Source organism: Vanellus vanellus (genome assembly GCF_965231255.1).
Source record: "Vanellus vanellus genome assembly, chromosome: 5".
Taxonomy (NCBI): Eukaryota; Metazoa; Chordata; class Aves; order Charadriiformes; family Charadriidae; genus Vanellus; species Vanellus vanellus.
The window spans coordinates 40,949,825-40,973,473 of NC_138910.1; the positions used below are offsets into that span (position 1 = coordinate 40,949,825).

The 23,649-nt window shown below is 41.0% G+C and overlaps 1 protein-coding gene across 4 annotated transcripts in view; it reads right to left on the reverse strand.

Annotated features, from left to right (window-relative positions):
- The window catches only part of IKZF2 (IKAROS family zinc finger 2), a gene marked incomplete at both ends in the record, with an annotated part of 107,941 nt that overhangs the window by 24,723 nt on the left and 59,569 nt on the right, over positions 1 to 23,649 (reverse strand). For 2 of the 4 annotated variants that reach the window (XM_082484201.1, XM_082484199.1), the window contains 2 exons: positions 13,282 to 13,449; positions 23,104 to 23,370. In XM_082484201.1, the coding sequence (XP_082340327.1) occupies positions 13,282 to 13,449; positions 23,104 to 23,370 (435 nt within the window). The remainder of the gene's footprint in view (positions 1 to 13,281; positions 13,450 to 23,103; positions 23,371 to 23,649) is intronic. The other 2 variants (XM_082484200.1, XM_082484198.1) reach the window with 1 other exon arrangement.

Consider the following 23,649-nt stretch of genomic DNA (forward strand, 5'->3'; position numbering starts at 1 on the left):
AGGGAGGAAAGATTTGGGGGTTTAGGATGGGGATTTTTTGGTGTGATTAGTTTTGCACTACAAGCCCTGGATAGATTGAGAAACTGTTATTATGGCTGAAAGGGAGGCAGACAAAATGAAAGGAAATTAAATATGGGTGTGAAATAAACCAAAAGGAAGAAAAAGAAAAGAAGGAAAGAAAAAGCAACTGTTTGGGCTGAAAGTAAAGACAGAAAAGCTGGAGGACACAAAACAGCTCTCTAGACATCCAGAAGTACTTTAAAAAGGTTTCCTGTAAAAACAGGGAATTTAGGAAACTGAACGTACTTAACTCCATTCCTTGACAGGGAAAAAGAAAAAAAAAAAAAACCAAACAAAAACAACAAGAATTCATACTGAAGGTTCCACTAGGCTATTAAAGAGAAGTATCTGAGAGGTCTGAATCAAGACTGAAAGAGTATAAAACAACTCATTTCTCAATATCTAGGAGAGGAAAAATCTCTCTCTTTTTCTTACATCTATTCTTTTTTTCTTTGTGTGTGGAGAGTCTTGTAACTGAGACAACGGACAGGGATTTAGGACATCTGGGTGAATTTCTGTCTGCGACACTGATGTCTTGAATGCCTTGGACAAGTCCTTTTTTGTCTGTACTCTAGGTTCATCCTCTGCAGAAGGTGGTTGGGCAGTAAACCTTGCTGTCTTCTTGTCTTGGACAATCTGAGAAATTAGTGTGTCTCACTATGAGTTATCTATTACGCAACACAAAACGGTCCTTTCTCTTCTTTTCACCAATGGTGCAATCCTATGCAAGGAACTGTACATCAGGCAGGTCAAACTTGTCCTGGACTTGATGCTTATCAAGGCAGAAACCTCATGCGTCTCAACCAAAACGATACTCGCAGCCTCCTGAAGCTGGCTCCTCATTAGCCCTTGGGACAAACTCATTGCTCGTAGAAGACTAATGATATGAACATAATGGATACATTTTTCACAATATAGCTAACGTGGACATTTTACTGTGGCACGTAAAAGTCAAACAAAGCACTTTTCCTGGTGGATGATCTATTTGTTGAAGCTAAGCAGCTTCATTCCAAGAAAACATGCCAAAAATCCATCCTTTGATACTGCTCAATGAAAACATAGCTATGGATATTGAGACAGACCTGATCCTACAGTATTACCTGACCTTAAGTCAGATACAATACTATGCTTTCCTTCATCTCTAGCTCCTGAAGTCAGTTGACCAGAGAGAAAAGTCAGCTTGCATGTTTTTCACTCCCTCCCCACTCATGAAATAAATATCGTAAGGTAAATAAAAAGGCCAATTTATCACCTTTCACTCTCCTCATTTGTAAGTGTCTATGATCTGGGGAATCCAAATTCATGATTTTTTAATTCCTGGGGTTAGAAACACATCATTAGTGTAAACTCTGAGGAATCATGCCAATATCAATCGATTTTCTTTAGATTAGTACAACTACAATTGATACCAAAAGCTCGGTCATTTTGTTCAAAAACACTTTCATGAACCACCTATTTTCTGGAAATTTTCCACTCTCCTCTGTTTTAAAAATCCAGTGGAGTAAGATGGCTTTTCTCCCTAAATGTGCTCTTAGTTACACCTTAAATCACTTTGCTGTTCCATCCTGGTGTTTTATAGGAAGAAAACTAATATTATATAAGATTCACACAATAAAGTGCCTCCTACAAAAGACATCACTCTATTAGGAGCACATTCTAAGTGGCACATTCAATGTGCATTTAATTTTCATTTACAATATGTGCTCTATACCCAGTACGCTGCCTGTATCAGTTTTTGTTTTCATAACCTATTCCTGACACCTAACAAGAACTGGGAGTGCTGATCCAGGATTTGGCAAGAAGGAACAGGTTGTGGATGAGCAAGTTTCTCTGACTCACCTACACGGATCAACAAGGAAAAATAAAAGGGAGAGGGTGGGGACTGGGGGGACTGGGGGGGGAAGGGGAAGAGAGAGAAGTGACGTGTTCCCTTGGATGCAGTGTGTAACGCAGCTGGCAGACTGCCTGCTCGCTGTGCCACAGAGTTCCAGACATGCCAGTCCAGCTGACTCAGCTCTTCGGAAGAAGGAAAGGGAAGAGAGAAATTTCACAAATGTTTCTGATATTTGAGGGACAGGGATCGCTAGGCTGTCTTCAAGGATCTTTGAGCCTGTCTTTCACACCAGGGACTCAAGCAGTGTCCCCAAAGACATATTACAGAGAGATGCTCACTCAATAATCTTTTACAGAACTGCTTATGCTTGTATCAAATCATGCCTCTGTGGCTGTTGGAAAATTCAGCAGCACGGCTTCATCCCACAAACCAGAAACGTCAGGCCTTTCCTAGCCAAGGCTAGCTGCTCTCAGACAAGCCACTGTCTCCAAGGAGACGAGCAAAATGCATGCACATGAAGGGTATCCAAGTGAGAGAGAGTCTATGGCCCATGTCGCTTTTCTATATAAAAATTTCATCATCAGATTCTCAGCAGTGTATCCTTTGCATGTGATTTATTTTCTAGGAAGAGCTTGAAGCCCTTAAATAGTCTGGGCTCTGCCTACCTGTGAGACCAGCCCTATCCCACGATACAGTACTGTGCCATAGGCAGCTCAGAACAGCCTCGGTCCGGTTTGGCTGCGGGAGACGCTGTGCTGTCCTAGACTTCCACTCCAAACTGAAGAGGCAGGAGGAAGAAAGTCCCTATTTCCCAGCAAAAGGAACAGAAACACAGGCTAATGCCCAGACTGTCAAAGCCCCTAATTCTCACTGAAATCAAGCAGACCTCAGCTGTTTTGAAGATATGAGTCACAGTGAACTGACCCCAAAATCAGCACTAGGATGAGCTTGTCTTAATTTTCTGGTCAGGATCCTCACCACGGGTTCTCAACTGTTTCAGAGCACCTAAGAGCATTCACACCTGTCTTGCTGGAAGGGAGGGAAAGGACACGTGTTTGGGGAGCACATTCCCCCATCCTTAATACAGAGTAGCTGGCTCTCTAGGCAGGAGTTGTCTCAGGGCAGCGGCATCCCAGGAAACTCTGCTCCCTGACATCAAAAATCCTACTGAACTACTGCCCCACTGACCCCCCACAGCACTTCCCACAGAGGTACAGTGACTCTTGCACATTTAATACAAAAAGAATGAACAACCTTTAAGTAGAGGCTTTTCCAAAAGCGGGTACTTTGCAGCATACAGATAACTGCGTGGTTGGGGAGCGTCCCAGCCAGGTGCTCTTTGTCAAAGTTTCAATAGGCAAGGCCTCAACAGCATTTCTCCAGCTTCAGGAATGAAGATAGAGATCTTGTCTCTCTATTGCAAAGCACGGAGGGAACTTGGGGCACCCTGTCTGAAATCAACACAGCACAGTTATGCAAAACATGTGTGCAACTGGCATCTCTTGTGTAATCCCGGCTGTAATCAACCACTCTAACCACTCCAGAAAGGAAGGAGGGGCAGAGGGTGGAGAAAGTTCACACTTAGATCAAATAAAAAATGGGAAAATATCCAGAGAGCTTTAGTCAGGTAAAAACACAGTTCCCTCTCATGGGAAACCTCCAGGACAAGTTTCCTTGAACTTCATACAGGGTTATAAATAGGAGGAGAGTCACACAGAGTTCAGTACAGGTTCAGTGTAAAAAAATCTAGACATTCTCATTTTCCTTCTTGAGTGATATCCATCAATATCTTAGCTGTAAGCCAATTCATAATTACAGGTTGCTGAGAGCTCAGGAGAATATATCAGTAGCAGCTTTCCGTAGCTCTGCTATGGCATGGTGTTAACTGGGTTATTTTTTTCCCCCTTTAGTTTCTCTTGGCTTCCTTTCCAGATGGCAAAAATACCTCTCTTACACCTTAAAGCACTCATATATTCTCAAAAATGTCAGCGGCTGTTCTCCATTTCGCATTGCCCCATAAAACAGCTCTGAGATAGCAGTGAAAGATGGCCTCAAACCATTTGATTCCAAGTGCAAAAGCTGAAAGGTTTCACAAACTCCTTCAAGAACTGACAAAGGCCAGCTCCAAACTCTGGATCTCCTTTCCTCGGAGGCAATATGCAAAAGCTTTTGCCCTTGAAAATAATTTTCTCAGGGGAAAAAAAAAAACAAAACACAAAAACTTTTTTAATCCTTAGAGCTGCTGTGGTATTTTGCTGTTCAAAGTACGTGCAAGAAGTGGTCTTGGTTTTGCTGAGACATGGCTTTGTCAAGTCAAAACCATGTTCTCATCTCAAGCGCACGAGAAAGCTCTCAGTCACCTCTTGGATCTCTGTTCTGCAAAAACCACTGCAGCTACCTCAGAAGGCTGCCTCTGGAGCAGGAGAACTCTTGATGCACTGCACCACATCCCTCAAGCTTATTCTACTGCAATGAGACACCCAGCTCCCAAAGACAGTCTGGAGTCCGGCTGTGCAATGCCTGTGTTTACAGCTGCACCTTACATTCTGAGTTTGTACGTATATATGCCAACTCAAGCATAAAAATATTGGATTTGTGAAACAATCCCTGATGACGAGGAAAACAAAGCCAAAAGAAGCCTCTATAGCTTGAACTTAAAGGAGCAAAGGACTACACATCTTTAAATAACTAAGCTACTACACCCTCACCTGCCAGCCTGTCCATAGTAGTTCTGGTGCAGAAAGAAAAGTGATTCACATGAAGCTACCCTGGTGCTTAGGTACCTGAATTTGCAAATTGGGTCTCATAGGGTTTTTTCCTCCTTCATTTTCCCATCACTGAAAAACGGATAACGAGGTAACAACACAAACCCACTTCACACAGGCTTTGGGCTGATGAAGTAAGATAGGGTTCATAAAAGAAACAAGACGCAAAAATTGCAGGCTAAGTAGTAAGTCCTTTAGCATTATTAATAATCACCTTACTATTGTGTCTAAGATAATCATGCTGGTATCGGGGTATAATACCTCAGTGGTTACTGTAACAATACAAAGTTATTATTCCTTCCACTTTGTAATTATCTCATTTCACTATTGCACAAAGGCTAAGGAAAACTAAGGAGATAATATGCAATGCTATGCAGCAGGGGCACCAGCAGCACTGGAATACTCTGCTACGTACTTGCATGACCTTCGTTGCAGCAATACGTGTGTGCCTTGCAATCGTTTGTGCATCCTGCCCTCTCACCATCATGACAAGCTTGAGAAGTACTCTTATTTAGATTTCACCGACAGGCAACTGAGGCAGAGATGAAGTTCAGGAGTCCACATCTCTACTGGCCCATGTTTCCAAATCATAACATGACTTCCCTCATAACATTTACGTCCCTCACAAATGAGTAAATAAGAGTAGCAAAAATTTCAAAATTAGTAACAAAAAGAGAGATGAGAGGATTGGAAGATAAAGACAGACTAGAACAGAATCAATGCCAGACATATGACTACAGCCTATCACAGCGTAAACTGAGCACAGGAATTACAGTCACAGAAGACCGTGTTAGGAAGAGCAATAATCTGCAGCAAAAGAAAGGACAGTTTAGGTTAAATATCAGGATGAGAGTAACAGCTATAAAAAGCAGATGGGAAGTGGAAGTGTCTCCCTAGGGAGGCGACAGAAAAACAATCTCTCTGGACATTTAAAAAACAGGTTAGGCATGCTGTTCAGCAGGACTGCTGCCCTACATGCAGCAGTCTTAGCACATTCATCTGCTTTTTTGATGCCACTGAAATCCCACATACAGCACTGTGGCAGAATAAAAGCCAGAGGAAAAAGAAAGTCACTGTCTCATTTGCTCCTCCAAAGCAGGATGGCTAGAGTAAGAACTGGCATCACTGAGCAGTGGAGAAGTGTCCGTTTTCTCTCCAAATAGCAGCCCAGCAGGACCAGGTGCTTTGCTCTAGTTGTATATGGCCTGAGGCAACACAAAGAGGGACAGAATCTGGCTGATGATGCCAGGATGTGAACTGGTAACGTGGAGGGGAGGCAGAAAACATGCAGAAAACTGGACATCAGCAGTCCCCTCCCAAACACACAATTCCACCTTGGCACAGGCATCCTATGCAGAAGAAAGGAACTGGCCAAAATTAATGAGGGATGATCCCATGTGAATTTACAGCACGCTGATGCTGTCTAAACAAGGGCCTTGTTTACCCCTAAGTAGTGGGGTGCTACCTCATCCAGCAGGTCAGATGACAGCAGGTTTGAGAAGTCTGAAGAAAAGGGCAAAGGTCACCCTGTCCCCTCCTTGTCAGCACCTTGTTGCACTGCAGAACTGAAATCTGCCCTGGGGAAACTTTCCCTCACAGTAAAGCCACAGTATTGGGGCATTAGTACTCTTCCCCATTTTGGGGTGCCGTACCTCTTGCCTTAACACAAAAACTCTTCCTTGCAAAGGGTCCCGAGACTTAGCCTGACACCAAACACAATTCTGCCACTGTCTCATTAAAGACAGGAAATGTGGATGATCAGGGAAAGGAGGAGACAATGCAACCTCCTTCCAGACCTGCTCTCCCCCTTCTCTCTGCTGAAGAACAGAGGACTTGCTGGTAAACCTGCAGGTGGCAGAGACATAGCAAGGCCACGTTCCACTGAGATCTAGAGCAGGAGGCAGGAGACTTTTCTCACAGCTACCACAATAAAACTTAGCACCTACTAATCTTCCTGTGAACTGATATTTAGAATGAGGATACTCCCATGGTGTTCACGTCTTTAATCGCTAGCAGTGTGGGTGAGTCTTTCTCTATTCAGCCAATTTTCAGGCAGCCCCCAGGCACTAAAGGAACAGGGCATCTCCTGCTTACACTGGGGCACCACAAGAAGCTGGGAGCCGCACAGCATCTGTTACCCTGTCATCTCAATCACACTCCCCGGAGAGACAAAAAAAAGGCAAAAAAAAAGGCCGGGGGGCCGGGGGGGGGGGGGGGGGGAAGGAGCTGATACCCAGTCCTAAAAGAGAGAAAGAGAGATTCATGAAGCTGGTACACAGCATATCTACCTTTGCTCGCCAGAACCACTTCTCCTGTTTCTCCATCTTATCTGTTGGAAACAGATCTCCTGGGTTGAGCAATCAAAGATTGATCCATAACTACTGCAGATAAGAATAGGAATCTTTATGGAATTTCAAGACTTTTAAAAGTCCAACAAGGAAAAAGTGAACACTTACGGCTTTGGGTGGGACCATATCTTTTCATGAGTTTCCCCCGAAAACAAAACCCAAATGTACTTTTTCCGGAAAGATCATGATCCTACAGCATCTTTAAATAGAAGATGGTTTCTCAGTGGAAATTATACTCTGTAGAAAGGGCTTAGCATGACCAAGCTTGTATACTGAGATAATTCTGAGCACATAAAAGATGATCTTTTCACATAGCTGATACTAATACTTGTCACAGGAGTGCTCTGGAGGTGAAGAGGACCCAACCACTTCAAGGATCAGATTCAGATGGGGCTTTAGCAAAGCATGGGATACAAGTTGGCTCTACAGAGGAGAGCTTTTACTTTAAATAAGGATGCCTAGGGAAGAAAAGATCTGGCATACCAAACTCCTACCCTTGTACACATTTTGATCTTACCTTCCAAAAATGCATATACAAACAATATGGAAAGCAGAATACCAGAGATTTTAGATACTCTACAACACAGAATGAAGACCTCTAGGTACTGGAAGCATTAATGAGAAAGCAGAGCTGCTGCAGTATTGTGTACATGCTAATAACAGTTCGGAACCTGGAGTTCGATAAGAAAAACACAAAATGATTTTGTGACGAGGTTAATTCCACTGAGTTTAACTGAAACAGCGTAAGAAAACCTGAGAGGAAGAACAGCTCTGCCTGATTAAACAGAGCTCTAAGTATCAGATCAACAGAATAAAAGCCCACTGGCTCATCACAACTGAGGGAAGATGCTGTTTGCTAACCTATTTGCAGAACTGGGATTTGTATGCAAAACATTCCCTCCACCCCTTCACTTACTCGCTTCATTTTTCACAGATAGTATCCCACTTGTTCACCTTTAATTTTTTTCCTCCATTCACAATGTGTTTGAGTCAGTCCAGCTCAGACTGTAATGAGAATTTCAGGTCCCAAGATTCTTCTAATTATGATGTTCCATCCTCAAAAACATGGTAACAGAGTAGATACCGGGCCTTTTGAGAGTAGAGATGTTAATAGTGGTCAAAGTCTCTTCAAGGTGAAAAAAGCAGTTTAAAACATTTACTCTTTATTATTCTTAATAACCATCCTTGCCACTGTTTCAATAATTCTCACTGGCTTTTGACAGGCAGAACTTCACACACAGCATTGTGTTTTTTAGCACTGTACTTAGTCCAGCTGAAAAATTGGATGAACGAGACACTCACAAGTGGAATGACTCCCAAACATGTACCGAGTCAGGCATATCGTCAGAATTCGGATCCAGGTTCCTTCTGCCTCTGAGCACAGTTGCGCACATGGATATCACTTGTCAGTTCTGCTGACAACAGCCATGCAATTGCAGGCATGTAGGACATCTCAAATAGCACACTACCACACTGGAGGAGCTGAGAAGAAAGTCCTTATGGAGAAGAGATGAGAAAGACAGACTTGCAAACCAAGAAATGCAGAAAGAGTTACTAAACTACCTTTCCATGAACAGGGCATTTACCTTTTTAATTATACATGCCTTTTATCTTGTGCACCGTACATAGTTTGCTAAGATTGCGCTTTTGGGAGTTTTTGCCTAAGCCTTTCTTTTCAAAACAAATGCTTCACTGCTTTTCTTTTGCAAATAAAATGATACCATTAGTTCAGTGCTATTGAAGAGTTGGGCAATAACAAACAATGTGCAGCAGCAATGCAGGAAGAAGAGGGGGAGGAAAAAGCAAATATTTGTTAAAAGCAAAAAAGGGGGGGAAAAAAAGCATTTTCTAAACAGGAAAGAAGTAGCTTGGAAGTAAATTTTAAAATGTATTGTGAGGAAAAGCTTCTGTGACAGGAAAAAATAATGATCTGACTCCCCATTTTTTAGGACGAAATAAACAGTAAAACTGCTTTCATATATGAATAACACTTACATACTCCCACAGTAAGGGAACATAATTGAAGTTGCCAAGATAAAGAGAAAAATCAGGAAATTCCAGAATTAAGGTTGCCTGAGAAGGCTTCTTGTAGCCAGTTTGTGTGTATGCATGACGAGATAGTCTTTTAATCACAAAATAATTTGCCCACAGGACCATTCTTGCTTAGTGTAAAGGACAGATGGATGGTTCTCACTTAATTAAAACCTATTCCATGCTTTGTTTTCTCCTTAGCAAGTGATCCTATCCTTCATTTACAGCTTACTGCCCTGATTGGAAAACTAATGCACTAATGTTTTCTATGGGCTCTTCCGGATTGTTCATCGTTACAGCCTTGACTTTTTTAAGAACTATCAAAGTATTTACGTTTACAATAGCATTATGAAAGAAGGGCTCTGTTTTAGACAAGAGAGAAACTTGGTTCCGTTTTAGACACAAGAGAAATAATTGTCTAAACATAACTGCTAATTTTATGTGCCCATTTGAGGATGCCTGGCTTTTCAGGGTAAAACAGCATCAGGTTGTACATCATATCTTTCAAAGTATGGAAGTCAACATCTAGGTGCTTTAACTATCAGATTGATCTGTCAGATCAACTGTCTTCCTTAAAACTTCTGGGTTTTGTTGATTAATTGCCTACAGTAGAATTCATCTCATCTGTTTCGTGTCTCCCTTTCTCTTGTTGTGCAATTCTGGAGATGCTGGAGAAGATGGGCACATCTCAGGGTGGGATAGCAGGTACTCTGTGACTGCCATCAGGAGATGGGCTTTGTCTGGATGTTTTCCTCTTTAAAAACAGCAAAACCTAGACAAGGTGAAGTCAATCCCTGCTGTGCATCCTGCAGGTGCGTCAAGTCCTGTGTCAAGCATTCTGTGTCAAGTGCATCCTGCAGGAGGGGGCTACCAACTTTTGCCCCAGCCCTCCACAGCCTGTCCTTACACTCATGTCCTGGAAGCCCACTCGGGCACCTCTCCTGTATTATCTGTGTTGGGGAACTATGGAGTTAATTCTGAAAACAACATCTGAAAGTCCTGTAAGTACCTTGAGGCTCATGCCCACTCTTAGTGTAATTCTGTGCATGAATCTCTCCCCAGGCGTTATCCTACTGATGTCCTGAAGGCATCATTATATTCCTGAAATCAAAGAAGCTGCATGTGGGAGGAAAATATAGACACAAAGTTCATCAGAACTCCATATGTCAGTAAAAGGTAAATAATCGCAGGAATAAATCACTGCAAGATAAGTCCTTAATTATTTAGGGTTAAATAGCAGCAGCATTACAGCTGCGAAGTGATATTTTGTTAACCACTCATCCTGGGAACACTTACATAGAAAGATATTATGCTGTACAAGAAAGGAAGGCAAAATGAGGATTGTGATCCTTAGAAACATTTTCAAATAAATAGGAAATAATATTAAAAAGCATGAACAAAAAATCTATCCAAAGCAAAAAAAAAAAAGGAAAGAAGCTGTCACAAATCATTATTTTAAGTTAATAGTAGTTTCAGCTATTTCGAATATCTCTGAGATGCTTCTGCTAATTTCTGTTTACAGTTATATTTCCTTATTTTTTCACCTTTCCTGTCTTACTGTATGAAAACCTTCCACTAAGCACAGGAAAAATTCACTAACTGGCTGTAGTGAGAGGGTGTAACTAAGTAGTGATACAAATAAAGGGCTTTCAAATTCACAGATCAAACTATCTGGGAGGAAAAAAATTATTCGATTTCTTTCTTGCATACTCTGCCTTCCATAAAAAATTAGTAGTTTAAAACCTTCTGGGAAGGCAATAAGACTGGGGGGTTTTGATTAATAGGACTCTCTTATTTAAGGAAGAAAAGGACAGACAACATAAAGGAAATTGGTCTTGCATTTATGAAATCATGTGCCAGATTCTCAGCTCGTGCAAAATAGTAATGCTTTGGGATGTAATTTCAATCTATGTCAGCTGAGGAGCTGATCTAACGAGCTTTCCTCTTATAAACATAAAACCATATTCAGACTCTCCTCAATTTAGACATCAGGTGTACCAGATTGAAACCGGATTGAAGTCTCATATTTCAAAATAGTTTTCAACCTCTTCTTCATATATTTTATCCGATATCCTCTCTTATGGTCAGAACTAGCAGAAGTGTCGACATTTGATGAAGTTTACTAGATTTGCTATACCTTCAAGATCTACTTATGGACTTCGATGTGTGCTTTAGTAAAGCAGAAAGTACTTGCATAGTACACTGATACGAAACTGTTTAAAATCTCTAGGGAACATCTACCCATCTTTTCCACAAACCAGGTTCACATATCTACACATAAACCAACCAAGCCTGCCTATAGAACAGGGACAGAAGGACACCTTAACTCTCATGCTTACATTCATATTGGCATCTCACCTTCGTGTAGGTGGGAGTCAGTTTTTAGGGGAATATCTCAGGTTAACTCTTCATGTGAGTGCTAAGAATTGTCTTGGGGAGTGTTGTGGAAGCACTTGACTGTTCCTGCTGGCCCTCTGCTGAAAACTGATGTAGCTGACTGCTTAGAGGGGTGAAACTTTCTCCACTGAGAACAAAACATAAAATTACAAATAGAGCACAGCTGAGCACAGCTAAGTCAGTTAGGGAAGGAGCTCCAGGGGAACTTGTGTGTCGAAGCAGCTTAGGTGCCTTCTGAAAAACCCAAACCTTTATATTTCATCCTCATGCAAAAAGCAGAAACATCAGTCATGTACTTTTCACACAGGAAGAACGAACAATCTCTATCAATGGCTGTATCTAGGTAACAAAATCTATATTCATATTATGAAAACAATCTTCAACCGCAATGTTCATGTATTGCAATGTGGGCTATTTTATGTCACAACTCTCCTTTGTATTTTAATTGTGAGTATTTTTATCTTGTTTTCTTTTTTACTAAATTTCAAGTTGAAACTACAGTTATGGTCAGATATGTGAAAATTACAACTCACAGTTCCACAGACATTTTCCCTTCTGACTTTCAGATCTAATCCTCTCAGCTGACAACTCTCAAGCTATTCTCTCTTAGCCTAGTCCCACACTTGCATTCCCTTGGAAGCTGACTTTCTGTCAGCAGTATGTTTGCATCAATACAGCTTCCTGCATAGTCCAAAGTCTACCTGGAGAAGCTTACTAGCTTATCCTTTCTGATTTGTAGAAATGTCAAGGCAACTCTGTATCCTAAGTCCAGCCTAACCCTCATAAAACAGAAACCTCTACTGAAGTGGGGCTGACCCTGTAGAAGAAGCACATATAAAGAGACAGGAAGCTCCATGATTACATTTCACATGCAGAGTGTCTGTCTGTGGCTCGGCTGCACTTCAACCACTGTGTTTCAGTAGTCACACATTTGCTAACACCTCAAAAAAGTTCATCTGTAATGCTGTCACTTGTATCCAGTCCAATTATCTCTGCTCATTCAACAATGAAAAACACAGTCTCCTATAAATGGCTTGGACACAAAGTTCAACATCCTAGGAGATAAAAAATACTGCAAGTTAAGATCTTACTCAAGAGTCCTACACAAATGAGTAAGTGGGCAGAATGCGGCCCCTTGGTGTAGCATACAGGGACTAGAAACACATCTGATCCTAACCATCATGGCTACCAATGTGACTACTAATATGCAGTTACACGATGGGTATTTCTTTAGAACATATCAAGAAACTCTATCAAGTAGATTTGATATAGACATGATACTATCAAGTAGCAAGGTAAGACAAACACAATCTCTCTCCACCACCTTCTGCTCTTGGGCGAGTGCTGTGGCTGCCATCAATTAGGACTTTACAGCAAGATGGAACTGAATCAAAAGTGCAATTAGGAGGTTGTTGAAAGATGAACAAGCATGAACTCCACCAGCATATGGCATTTATAAGATGAAGAAATGGGTATGAACTGCAAAGCAGGCTTCCAAGAGCCCACAGTTATTCTTTGTGATCTTTGGAATTTCACAGCCACTTTGGGGCTGAGAGTGTCAAAACAAGCAGCCAGTGAAGCCTGGATACACACAAGGAGACATTCAAAGAGAAATGCGATAGCATCAGCAGAGGAGTTCAGTTACACAAAAGGAGAGGTGTGGCTGAACCACAACTTTTCTGATTCACATCAAGGCTTTCCCAAAGTTCAGAGCTGTGCTATCTGAAGAGGATGGTACAGACCCAGAGCCACCAGGAACACACAGTTATTTTTCATAACCTGCTTCGCTTGAACGGTAACAACAAAGGAGAAAACAAGAGGGAAGAGAAGACAAGGTTTGGCTCACCAGAGTGTGTCCTGAGGTGTCCTGTGAGGGCATCCCTCCGTCGGCAGGCATAGCTGCAGAAGGGACATTTGAACGGTTTCTCCCCAGAGTGCAACTTGATGTGCCTCAGCAGGTTCCCCTTCTGGGTAAAAGAAGCTCCACATTGGTTACAGTGGAAGGGGCGTTCACCTGGAAGGGCAATGGAAGGGAGGGAGCTGTCAAGAAACATTGGGAGATGCATGGTGCCCATTATCCCACTCTTTGTAACAGTGCCATCTTACATAGACATGGTCCCCACTCACCATCATCACACAGCACTTGCTAAAGTCAGAGGCTGTTTCTTTTGCACAAAGGCAAAGCCTCCTATAGTGATTTGGGGCTCTGTACTTCTGCAGCTTCAGGTTGAGGTGATCAACACAGCCTGATTTTCATGAAGTTCTCCACCTCAGAGGTTTTATCCTTCATAAAAGATGAGTTCTGCTCAAAATTTAGATCCATAACTGTGGTATTTTTAGTATAGGTCCAATCCACATGAGTATTTAGAACCCATCATAACAATTGGTCTCGGATAGAAGTTAAGGTCTTCGCTTCAAGCCAAATCTTTTGCTTACACTGTACTTTAATTGAAATCCCTTTTTAAAGGCTGTTTTGCATTGCTAGAGTGGTATGAAGAGAATCAGTGTAAGTGAGGATCAGGCCCACAAACTTTGGGCAGTAGTAAACACTGAGAAAAATCTTATGCCATTAAATTGTGAAATAAGCAAATTTATGCTCTAAGTAAAACTACTTGAAAAGACTTATTTGACAAAAAACAAACAAACCAACCCCATAAAATCTACATGTTACCCTCTCCCTTCACCCCATGCATTCACACACACGCACAACTTGTTTTTGTGTTAATCCTTCATATTTGCCCTGGTCAGTGGGGATTGGGTCCATAACAACAACTACCCACTTTTTAAAAAATTATTATTTAGAGGAAAACCCCTGACATACTCACATAGGTTTTGTCAAATATTATCGAAACCATACTCTATGTCAACATTTGTTGAGGATGCTCAGTCTGCTCCAGTATTCTTGGGTAGGCAGTCAGCTCTAATCATCTACCTATGTCCCACTGGGTACAGTGCAAATCAATAGGACACGAGCATATACTCGTGCTGGCCACTCACCTAAGCACTTCACTGCAACTGGGCTCTAGATGCTGAAATATTTTCACCAACTAGGGCCCCAGTTCAACAAGGTCTTGAACATCAAATTTCAGATGTATGTGGTCTCATTCATTTTTTTTTCAGCATATTGCCTATTACAGAGCCTTGGTCAATGCCTGGTGGGACTTCCTGCGGTTGAATTCACTGGCCTGAAGCACAGTTTTTGTGAAAAGCAAACACATTCTGTGATATGTCACATCTCTCCAAAGCCTTTTTCAAGTGCTTTAAAATGATTACTCCCTTGCTGGACAAAAGTAATGCTATCTTTTTATCAAAGTAGTTCATGTGATTAGTGTAAAGTTCAACATATGTCTGTTGATTCAAACGGAAAGAGGGAAGAAGAGACCTCTTACAGATGTCCACGAGCAATTCTTGTTTCAGTGGTTGAAATCACTGCCAGCATTTTGGTCCTGCCAGGAGAGCAGTAGAAGGCAGGTGTGCCAAATATATATGCCATACCTCTGCAACTTCACTTCACGTGCAATTACATCTGAAACCACTGCAGATGCACTGAAAAAGATACTAAGGTTCCTACGATCTTGCCAAGAAGGTTATGGGCTAATAATAAAAAAATCAGGGCATAAAGCTCTTCTGAACACGAGCTCATTGGAATTGATAAGGAGTTTGTGGTTTGCCTTTTAAACTCCCACACTATACTTAAAGGATCTGATTAGCCGTTATCTTCTTTTCTATCATTTCAAAATGTCCATAACAGAGATATGTAAAGAGACTGCAATAGAAAAATATATGTCTTTTTTCTTTTCTGTTTTGCTTTCTCTGTCTGAGAAAACAGGCAAAACCCCTTCCTTTGACACGTTTCTCAGTATTCAGGAATGATAGCTTCAGTTTCAGGATGACAACATTAAAGAAGGTAGCAAGTTTCTTACCAAGTCTAAAGTCTTTCCTTTTACTCCTACTGTATCTAAAACTATGCAGATAATGTGTTTTACCCACTACATCACCCACTTAACTTTGATATTTTGTAAGCCACATATGAGCAGGAATTATTCCTCAATAAACTGGCAGCTGAAGAGATGCTGAAAGCCTTGGTCAGGAATTCAAATAATCACTACACTACAGTTCAGTGGCAAAGATGACATGAAAACACTCACCACAAAGTCACCAATAGTCTGTTCCTCTCTTGCAACAGACAGATTCTGCTACAATAGCACATCTTACCTTAAATAACCTTTGTATCTATTTAAGCTAGCATGAATTCATTTTTCCTACTGGCTTAATTCTGGGTAAATAACTGCTTTGTTGTGCTTGTTATACTTTTGTCCAATCATTTGATTCCTACTCCTTGTTTAAGCTGCAGGCTTATGGAATGACCATAATTTTAGTCACACCTTCATGCTATCGATTGGCAGCTTTTACATTTAGCACAGCTAATCTGGGAGACAATTATCCAATAGAAGGGTGACCAAAAAACATAAAAACTGAGTAAGAACATTTTGCTGGTTTTCCAAGAACTCAGCTGTCTGATGCCCACTCGAGATAGTAGCAAACCAGCCTTCTTTATCACTTCAGTACCTTGAGAAGACTGCTTTCCAATTATTTCCCCTGCTGCCTTTTCCTAGTAGGTTTGTAAGCAGTTTTCCATATTATTATTTCCTAATAACAAAATAACAACCTTGACATCCTTATTCACTTCCCTTACACTTCTGTGAAAAGTAAAATTTTTATTCATAGGCTGAAATTAATCACACTTCAAACTAAAAAACCACTCACAAAAAGACTTTACCTAAATACATTTCTTCTCTCATGCCAGTCCCTGACTGCATTTAAAATGTTTTCCTATCTTTGGGGGTGATGGCAGCAAAGACATAAAAAACATACCAAAAACTGTAGATCTATTAAACAAGTGGCATACATGACTACACGAGGCTACTGATAACAATAAGCTTGGTATGTATTTCACAATTATAGCTAACTATGTATTTACTGTTTGACTCTAATAAACTTAAATTGATTTATTAAAATAAGAACTACTTATAAGAAGGACATATACTGAAATGTGACTAAGAAAGCTTTTAGCTTTTCAACACTGGAAACTATGTGACTGCAAAATATTTTTAGTCTACTTTAAGTAGCAAATCTTTTCTCTATTTTAGAGCTAAACCAAGTCAGAAAGCCCCCAAACTTTAATGATTAAAAAAAAAAAAAAATAGTTTCTGAGTTGGAAGAGGGGGAGGAACATCAAACCAAACAAAAAAGATGTTTCTTTTCAACTCCAGATTTAAGATCTAAAGCCAGACAAAACCAAGAATGCCTAAAAAGCCTTGTTCTCCAGTGGAGGGAATTATCTAAAGGTACTTCAGGAATGGACAAGGCAAGGTAAGCCAGAGTTGCAAAGTATTACCTTTTGTAAAGGCGCAGTAATAGGGGCTGGTGCCAGGGAACAGCCCTGATAAATAACATAAATAAATAAATCTGTGGGGTTTTATCATTTTACAATCAAATAAAGTATTAATTAAAAGGTATTATTTCAAATATTTACCTCTAAATTACAGTAAAATACTGCTGAAACTTCACATTTGATTTTTTTAACATGCATCCATTACAACTATGTCTCCTCCAGGAAAAATAATAATGAAATATTACTGCTCTTTAGCTACACCACTATCTAAAGTACACAAGTTAACTTGCTGTTGTGTAAACAAATACTGAGATGAAAGGTGAAGTGGACTGACTGAGTCAGGGTTATTAGCGAGACACTGTCGTTTCATAAGTATCTTTAATATATGGCAGCTGGCTGGAGACTTCATAGCACAAGCTACGAATGCTGTCTAGCTGATACAACCTGAAATCAGGCGACTGAACTGATTAACTTCCAACAAATAGCTTTCATATTTTACCATGTATATGTCAAATGTTATTTCAAAAAGCAAACCAGCTCCTTTTTCTGCTTAATTGTAAGCTTCCCTGCGCAATAACTCTCCTTTACCACCTCAGCACGGAAGTGCTGCGCAGAAGTTTCAGTATGAGTTACCCTTCTTCGAATCTCACACTGGTGCAAAATACATCAGTGATGTTTTCTGTATTAAAACAGAAATTTAACTGAGGATAAAGAGCCTGCAGACCTCACAACCTAGGAGACTTAGATTTTCGTAACCCATGGCTGGTAACTTCTGTCCCTTTGAAATCAAATGGAGCAACTCACAAAATAATAGTGTCCTCGTTGACAGCGAGGCCTGGTTACTTCTACAGCAGTGCTCAGGTCTCTTCCTGAGAACGTTTTGATTCTTTAAAAAAAAACAAAACAAAAAAAAAAAACACCAAACAACCAACACCAAAAAAACAATGCTGGTTTTAAAGTCTCTTCACAATAACAAGAAAAGTGAGGACTGAGTCCTTCTAAATATAAGAACCAAGTCCAATGGGACTACATTTAAAATCTGTCCTGGTTAAATTTATATCTAAGATCTCAGCCTCTTTTGTCTGGCACATACTTTTGATATGCAAAGGATAGCTTACGTACTTCTCAAACAATGTTTCTTTTTAACCTCAATGCAAAATTACTGTGTCCATGCTGCCATCAGAAAGTATTTGCGTATACTAACAATACTGATTTTCACCCTTCCATAGTAGCTTTTTTTTAATATTCAGTTAAAATGAAACATATATCCTGATCATCAGGTGCTGCAACTGCTCTGATTCTGCTCTGTCCCAGGAGCACAAATGAAATATTAGATGTACTGATAGGCAGTGAGTTGCAACCTGCCTTTACCCAAGCAAAACACAGAGCAGCAGACTTTGCTCCATTTCTATATTTGTTATTCTGTTTGACTATCTAGCCTGCATACCTACTTACTGTTCCATCAGATTCACTTAAATGGCTGCACATCACTTAAAATCAGTGATTTTACTAGGGTTTGTTGTTGGGAAAAACCTACTTCCAGATAGAGAAATTTATTATAAAACAGTAGTGACAAATTCCTGGGAAATCCTGGGTGATTTCCAAGTGTTCTCTGTACACAAATTTATGACCATATCCTTTAGAGAGAAAAATCCTTTAAGTGAGCTAGCAAAAATATCAGAAGAGTTTAGCTCCTGAGTACTGCAAGTAAAACACATCCTTATGCAGAGAACGATTTTGAAAACCTAAGTTTTCCCTCCTTATGCTTAAGTAGAAAATGAGGTTTTGGAAAAGTTAGATTTAGGAACCTAAGTAGAAAACATTACTTTTAGAAATTTGGCCCTACAATTTTTGATTCAGTGCCAAATCAATTCATATTACAAGAGGCAGGAGCCTGCACTAGGTTACAAATTACAAATTGAACCAAATAAAACCTTTCTACTAGAAGAATAAGACAGGCAGTCTGATGGAGTTAATTTTAATGTGTTAATATGACCATTTGTTTAAATTTCTTCCTGGTTAGTTGCTTTAGGCATAAAAGTCCTTTATACTGAACAGCACGATTGGGGTTTTCCTTATTTAGTAATTGTGTCCTGAAAACTTGAACTCTGCATGAAAAATAAAAATTAAATGGCAGCCAGAGTTCCAGTGTTGCATATGTTCAAATATAATGCTCTGGATGCTAAAGCAGAACTTGAGGATTTTCCTCACAGGCACATAACATATCTCATTTCACTGACTTTATGGTACCAAAATGCATGTGGAGTACAAGCAAAGATCTGAAACCGTCCTGCAGTTAGCACCCCAAAAAAGCCTAAAAATAACCTATCAGCAGCCCAAAGAGAGTGGGGCAAGATTGCTACCCCTGCTGCATTGTATCCTGTACCCAGGAACCTGGGCTTTGCTCTGCCACTGTCCCGCTGCATCCACACAGACAAAGCATTTAAGCTCTGGGCGTTCTTAAAACAATGAGGATGATGCCAACCCTCCCTTAAAAATAAAAAGTGTTTCAGAATCCAGCAGTAGACTAGATAAAGGACTGGACATTATGCTGGAGAAAATCACAATTCACAGTGCAAGGAGAACAACGTGTGGACACTGTAGATCACAGAGGCAGAAGCACGGCTGTACTCGCAAATGGTTTCTGCTTTACCAAAAATGAGGTGCAAGGAAATTTTAATTCCGGCCCACTAGCAGAAAGCCTAAAGAGGTAAGAAATCACTGGAGTTCCTTTTCATTACCTCAGATAAATTGGATTATTGACCTTATCTTCTTCCTCTCCCCTTCCCTCAACATCCCCAAGCACAAGCCTCTGGAGTATCCAACGGCAATATTATGTTACCAGTCATCTCCTGCAGTAACAAAAAACTCTGATAAAGATGCTGCAACTTGGGGCATGTGCTGTGGAATACGAAGTTTGGACCAAAGGAAGATACTATGGGAAAGGAGAAAAATAAATCAAAGCTGACAAATACTATTTTTCTGACATGAGGATGTGGCACATGAGGGAAGGGGTGGGGGGTTACCCTGCTCACTAAAGCAGGGAGTGCATCATGCTTAATTCCCACATTGAGCGTTTTATTTATATTCTGTCAGCAATGACAAATAAATAGAAAGGCCTTCTCCTGATGCCCATGTAGATTACAAAAAGACTTCACCTGAATTATCAGTGTTTCAGAGAAACACTGTGTTTGGTTGGTACCAGATGAGCAGGGCCATGGGCTCCATGATGGAGGTGCCGTGGACCAAAGCGTCGCTTGCACTTGTGCGGATCTTAAGGATCAATGGGAAAGCCCTGGCTCAGTCTATCATGGAAAGGGGGCGATGGCAGGCATCAGAGGAGACGGGTGCTGTGGCACATGAGGACGAGAGATGGGACACTGAGCTCATCTACTCTGGCCTCATCTGCCGCACGGATTATTTCCCCCATCTCTGTATCTGTTTGACTGAACTACCATACCATGGCAGGGGAAGACAACTGCTCCTCAGGAACAGATGAATAATGGTTGGAGAAAACCATGCCCCCTTACGTGCGTAACGCAGCCAAAGCAATATGGCACAGCTTCTTGCAAAGTCCGGGTCCCCAGTATAAGGAAAGCCACAGACTCATCCCAGCATACATGCAAATTACAGCCTCTATTATGGACCACAGCATTTCACATGATTTACAGAGAATGCTGTCAGGTTTTTGGGGAAGGGAAAAGAACTTTAGTTTTTGCCAATGCAAACAGCTGGCCAGACCATGCTTTGGTTTTGTACAGATAAAGAGGAGAATAAGGCAGGATTCAGCTCCCAAAACATACTTAAATTGGCTTTGAGAGGTAAGGATTTACATGCCAGTTGCATTAGCTGATAAAGAATATAGTCTGTTTCCACTCACTAGGGACAACCTCCCTCCACCATTCTCCCTTGGGCTGCAAAACCAGACTACCCACAGGTTAGGGCTCATTCCAGAGCTGGGGCCAGCCCATCATACCCTGCTGCTGAGGAAGTGGCAATATATTTTAAAATACTGCACTTTAAAAGATAGATACCAGTATGTTAAAAATACTCCTTAAAATCAAGGATGTGGAAATCTAAGCAAACTTCTCCTTCTGTTGTGGACAGTGAAGCAGCAGCATGTATTAAAAAACAAACAAACAAAGCCGGGGGGAGGGGAAAATCCCCCGCAAAATTTGCCAACTGGTTTACTGAGAGTAGAGCACTGAGCTGCACATTAAAAGGAATGCCATTTCTATATGCTCGAAATCTTCTGTATAGAGCAATACATCACAGCTCCTCCACTCAGATGGGAAGAGAGTCAGAGCTCTATGAAGAACCAGCAGTAGCCCGAAGGAAAAAGCTACCAGTTATGCAATTCCTACCCATACACGTGCCTACAGCCGTCTTGCCTACACACAGACGAGATTTTGTTCTGTTTGCTTTGAATGTCCATGTCTTTAACATAAAAAAGGCAGCTTGTCTGTATTTAAAAGATGCACTAACTATTCAGTATCTGAAAGAACGCAGACCATTTAATTAAGTACCTAAATCTAAATTTAGCAGGTCTAATTTAGCTGTTCAAGTTCAAATACGTGGACTCTGACGCACCTACAACACATATGCTCAGATATGTGTGAATGCCAGTGAAAACTTTTAGGGAGGTTGAAAACTGGGGACTCAGTCTGTTACATTCTCTATTCTCTTTCCTTTTCTTAGTAATAGGATGTCAAATTGTTAATCAAGATTTCAGTTCTGTGGCTAATGCTTTTCCCCTGTCGTAATTGCTGTCTAAAATCATGACTGCATCATAAACAATACTGCAATGCTTTGCATTATACATTTATGTTAAGTTATTATCAATACAACTTATATACAGAGCATTAACTATGCAATATATATTTATTATTCCTCTGCACAGAAATTCTATTGATTTCTTTCCCATCCCATGTACACTACTTGACTGCAAACTACCAAGTTTACAACAGGATTACACAGTCTTTCTTAATCTACCTTAAAACCCCACTTTTCTTTTTATATCCTAGCAGATATCTCACAGTCAGTGTGAGTCTCTCACCCCATTAAATAACAGGAGAGAAAGATAAACAAAATATCTTTCATTTTGTCCAAAAAATATGAAGAACAAACACCCACTGAGGCTCCAACACATAAACCTGTGCTTAATCTTAAGATTTAAGTGTGTATCTTAAGTTAAGCGTATATTGTAGCACTTCAGGGGACTTACACGTGCTTCAATCTCATGAAAGTTAAGCACAAACTTAAGTGATTTTTTGAATCAAAGGCTCTGCCAGGTAGACCTCTGCGAGACTGGAGTGCGTTGCCTTCTGGCACCATCTGTACTTTTATCCTGTTGGAGGTTAACTGTCACTCCCACCTGAGGAGCAGCAGAAGTGAGCAAGTACCAGCCTCTTGGGCACCCCAGTTTGTCCTATTAGCCAAAACTCCCCTGAAATTTCCTGTTTTGAACTCAAGGCCTCATCTTTCAGGCCCCAAAAACCTGCTCAATCAGCATACAGTAAACATTTTGTCTGCCTCTTGAATCCTCAAATCCATAAACCTAGAAAGCTGATTTGGTCTCCAAACAGTAGTAGTACTAGTAGTAATAAAAATAAACGGTAGGAGAGTGCAAGCATTGAAAGGTGCCACAAAAATGGTAACTGGATGGAGAGGGGGAGCCAAGCACTAGCCTATAAGAGTGGTTCAGGTGAAGTTTCCCTGATGGAGCTGTCACGCGATGAGCAGCAAGCCCACACTGGCATCAGGATTGCTAGGTAATGTGTGTCCCCTGCAGGGTTTCTTAATCCCAGTTTTGCTGGGCCACCAGAATCATGCCTAGCCACCTGCAAAGGAGGTGTGATATCTGCAAGAAGCTGCTGGCCCTGTCCACCCGTGAGCACCTCGAAGTGAAGACCATCTAAGACCCACCTTAAAGGTTCAAAAGCCTTGCACATGCACACACACACCCCCATGCCAGCGAATGGCTCTCACCATCTGGTCCCATTCAAGAACAGTAAAAAAAGGCAGTTTCCAGACTTTTGTGCTGTTTTTAAGAACCAAAAGCTGGAAACAAATGTCAAGAAAGCCCCATGCTTGACAGAAACATAGCATCACCAGAATTTGGGGAGCAGAGGGAGAACCAAAACAACAAAGCCCATCTTTCCCCTCCCCAGCCTCCTGCTACCCCATGAATAAAAAGGGAAGAGAGAAGAGTTGTCAGGTAATATCAACATCAGATGCCACAGGCAGTCATCAGGTTTTCTTTCAGCTGCTTACCAGTGTGGCTCCTTTTATGTACCATTAGCACATTGGGCCCAATGCAAACCATGCCACAGACGTCACATTTCAGTTTACCATTCGGAAGCCGGATTCCTCCCTCGCTCGATAGCTCCTGGATCTTTCTGTTATCCGCCATCTCGTTACTCTCAGTGAGGGGCTCTTCCAGGCTGCTTCCTTCATCATGAGCCCTGATCTCATCTTCCTGACTCAGGGGCTTCCTGTCACATTCCTCATCACTTTGCATTTCTAGCTTTACTGAATTTGCTGAAATAAAAATAAATAAAAAAAAATAATTAAAAGGTGTATTTCTGAGTTCCCATTTGCTAATATCATGAGAAATTTCTACTATTATCAATATTAAAGCACAGCCATGAAGCTCAAACCAACACGAGGGCGTCGTGGTGGTGACAGCACCACAAGTTATAACCGCATATTTCTTCAAGGCCCTTTTTTAAAAAAAAAAAGAAAAATTCCTAATTTCTATCCCTATTTTACAGCTTAGAAACTAAGGCTTGGCATAATCCAGAGACCTACCGAAAGTGG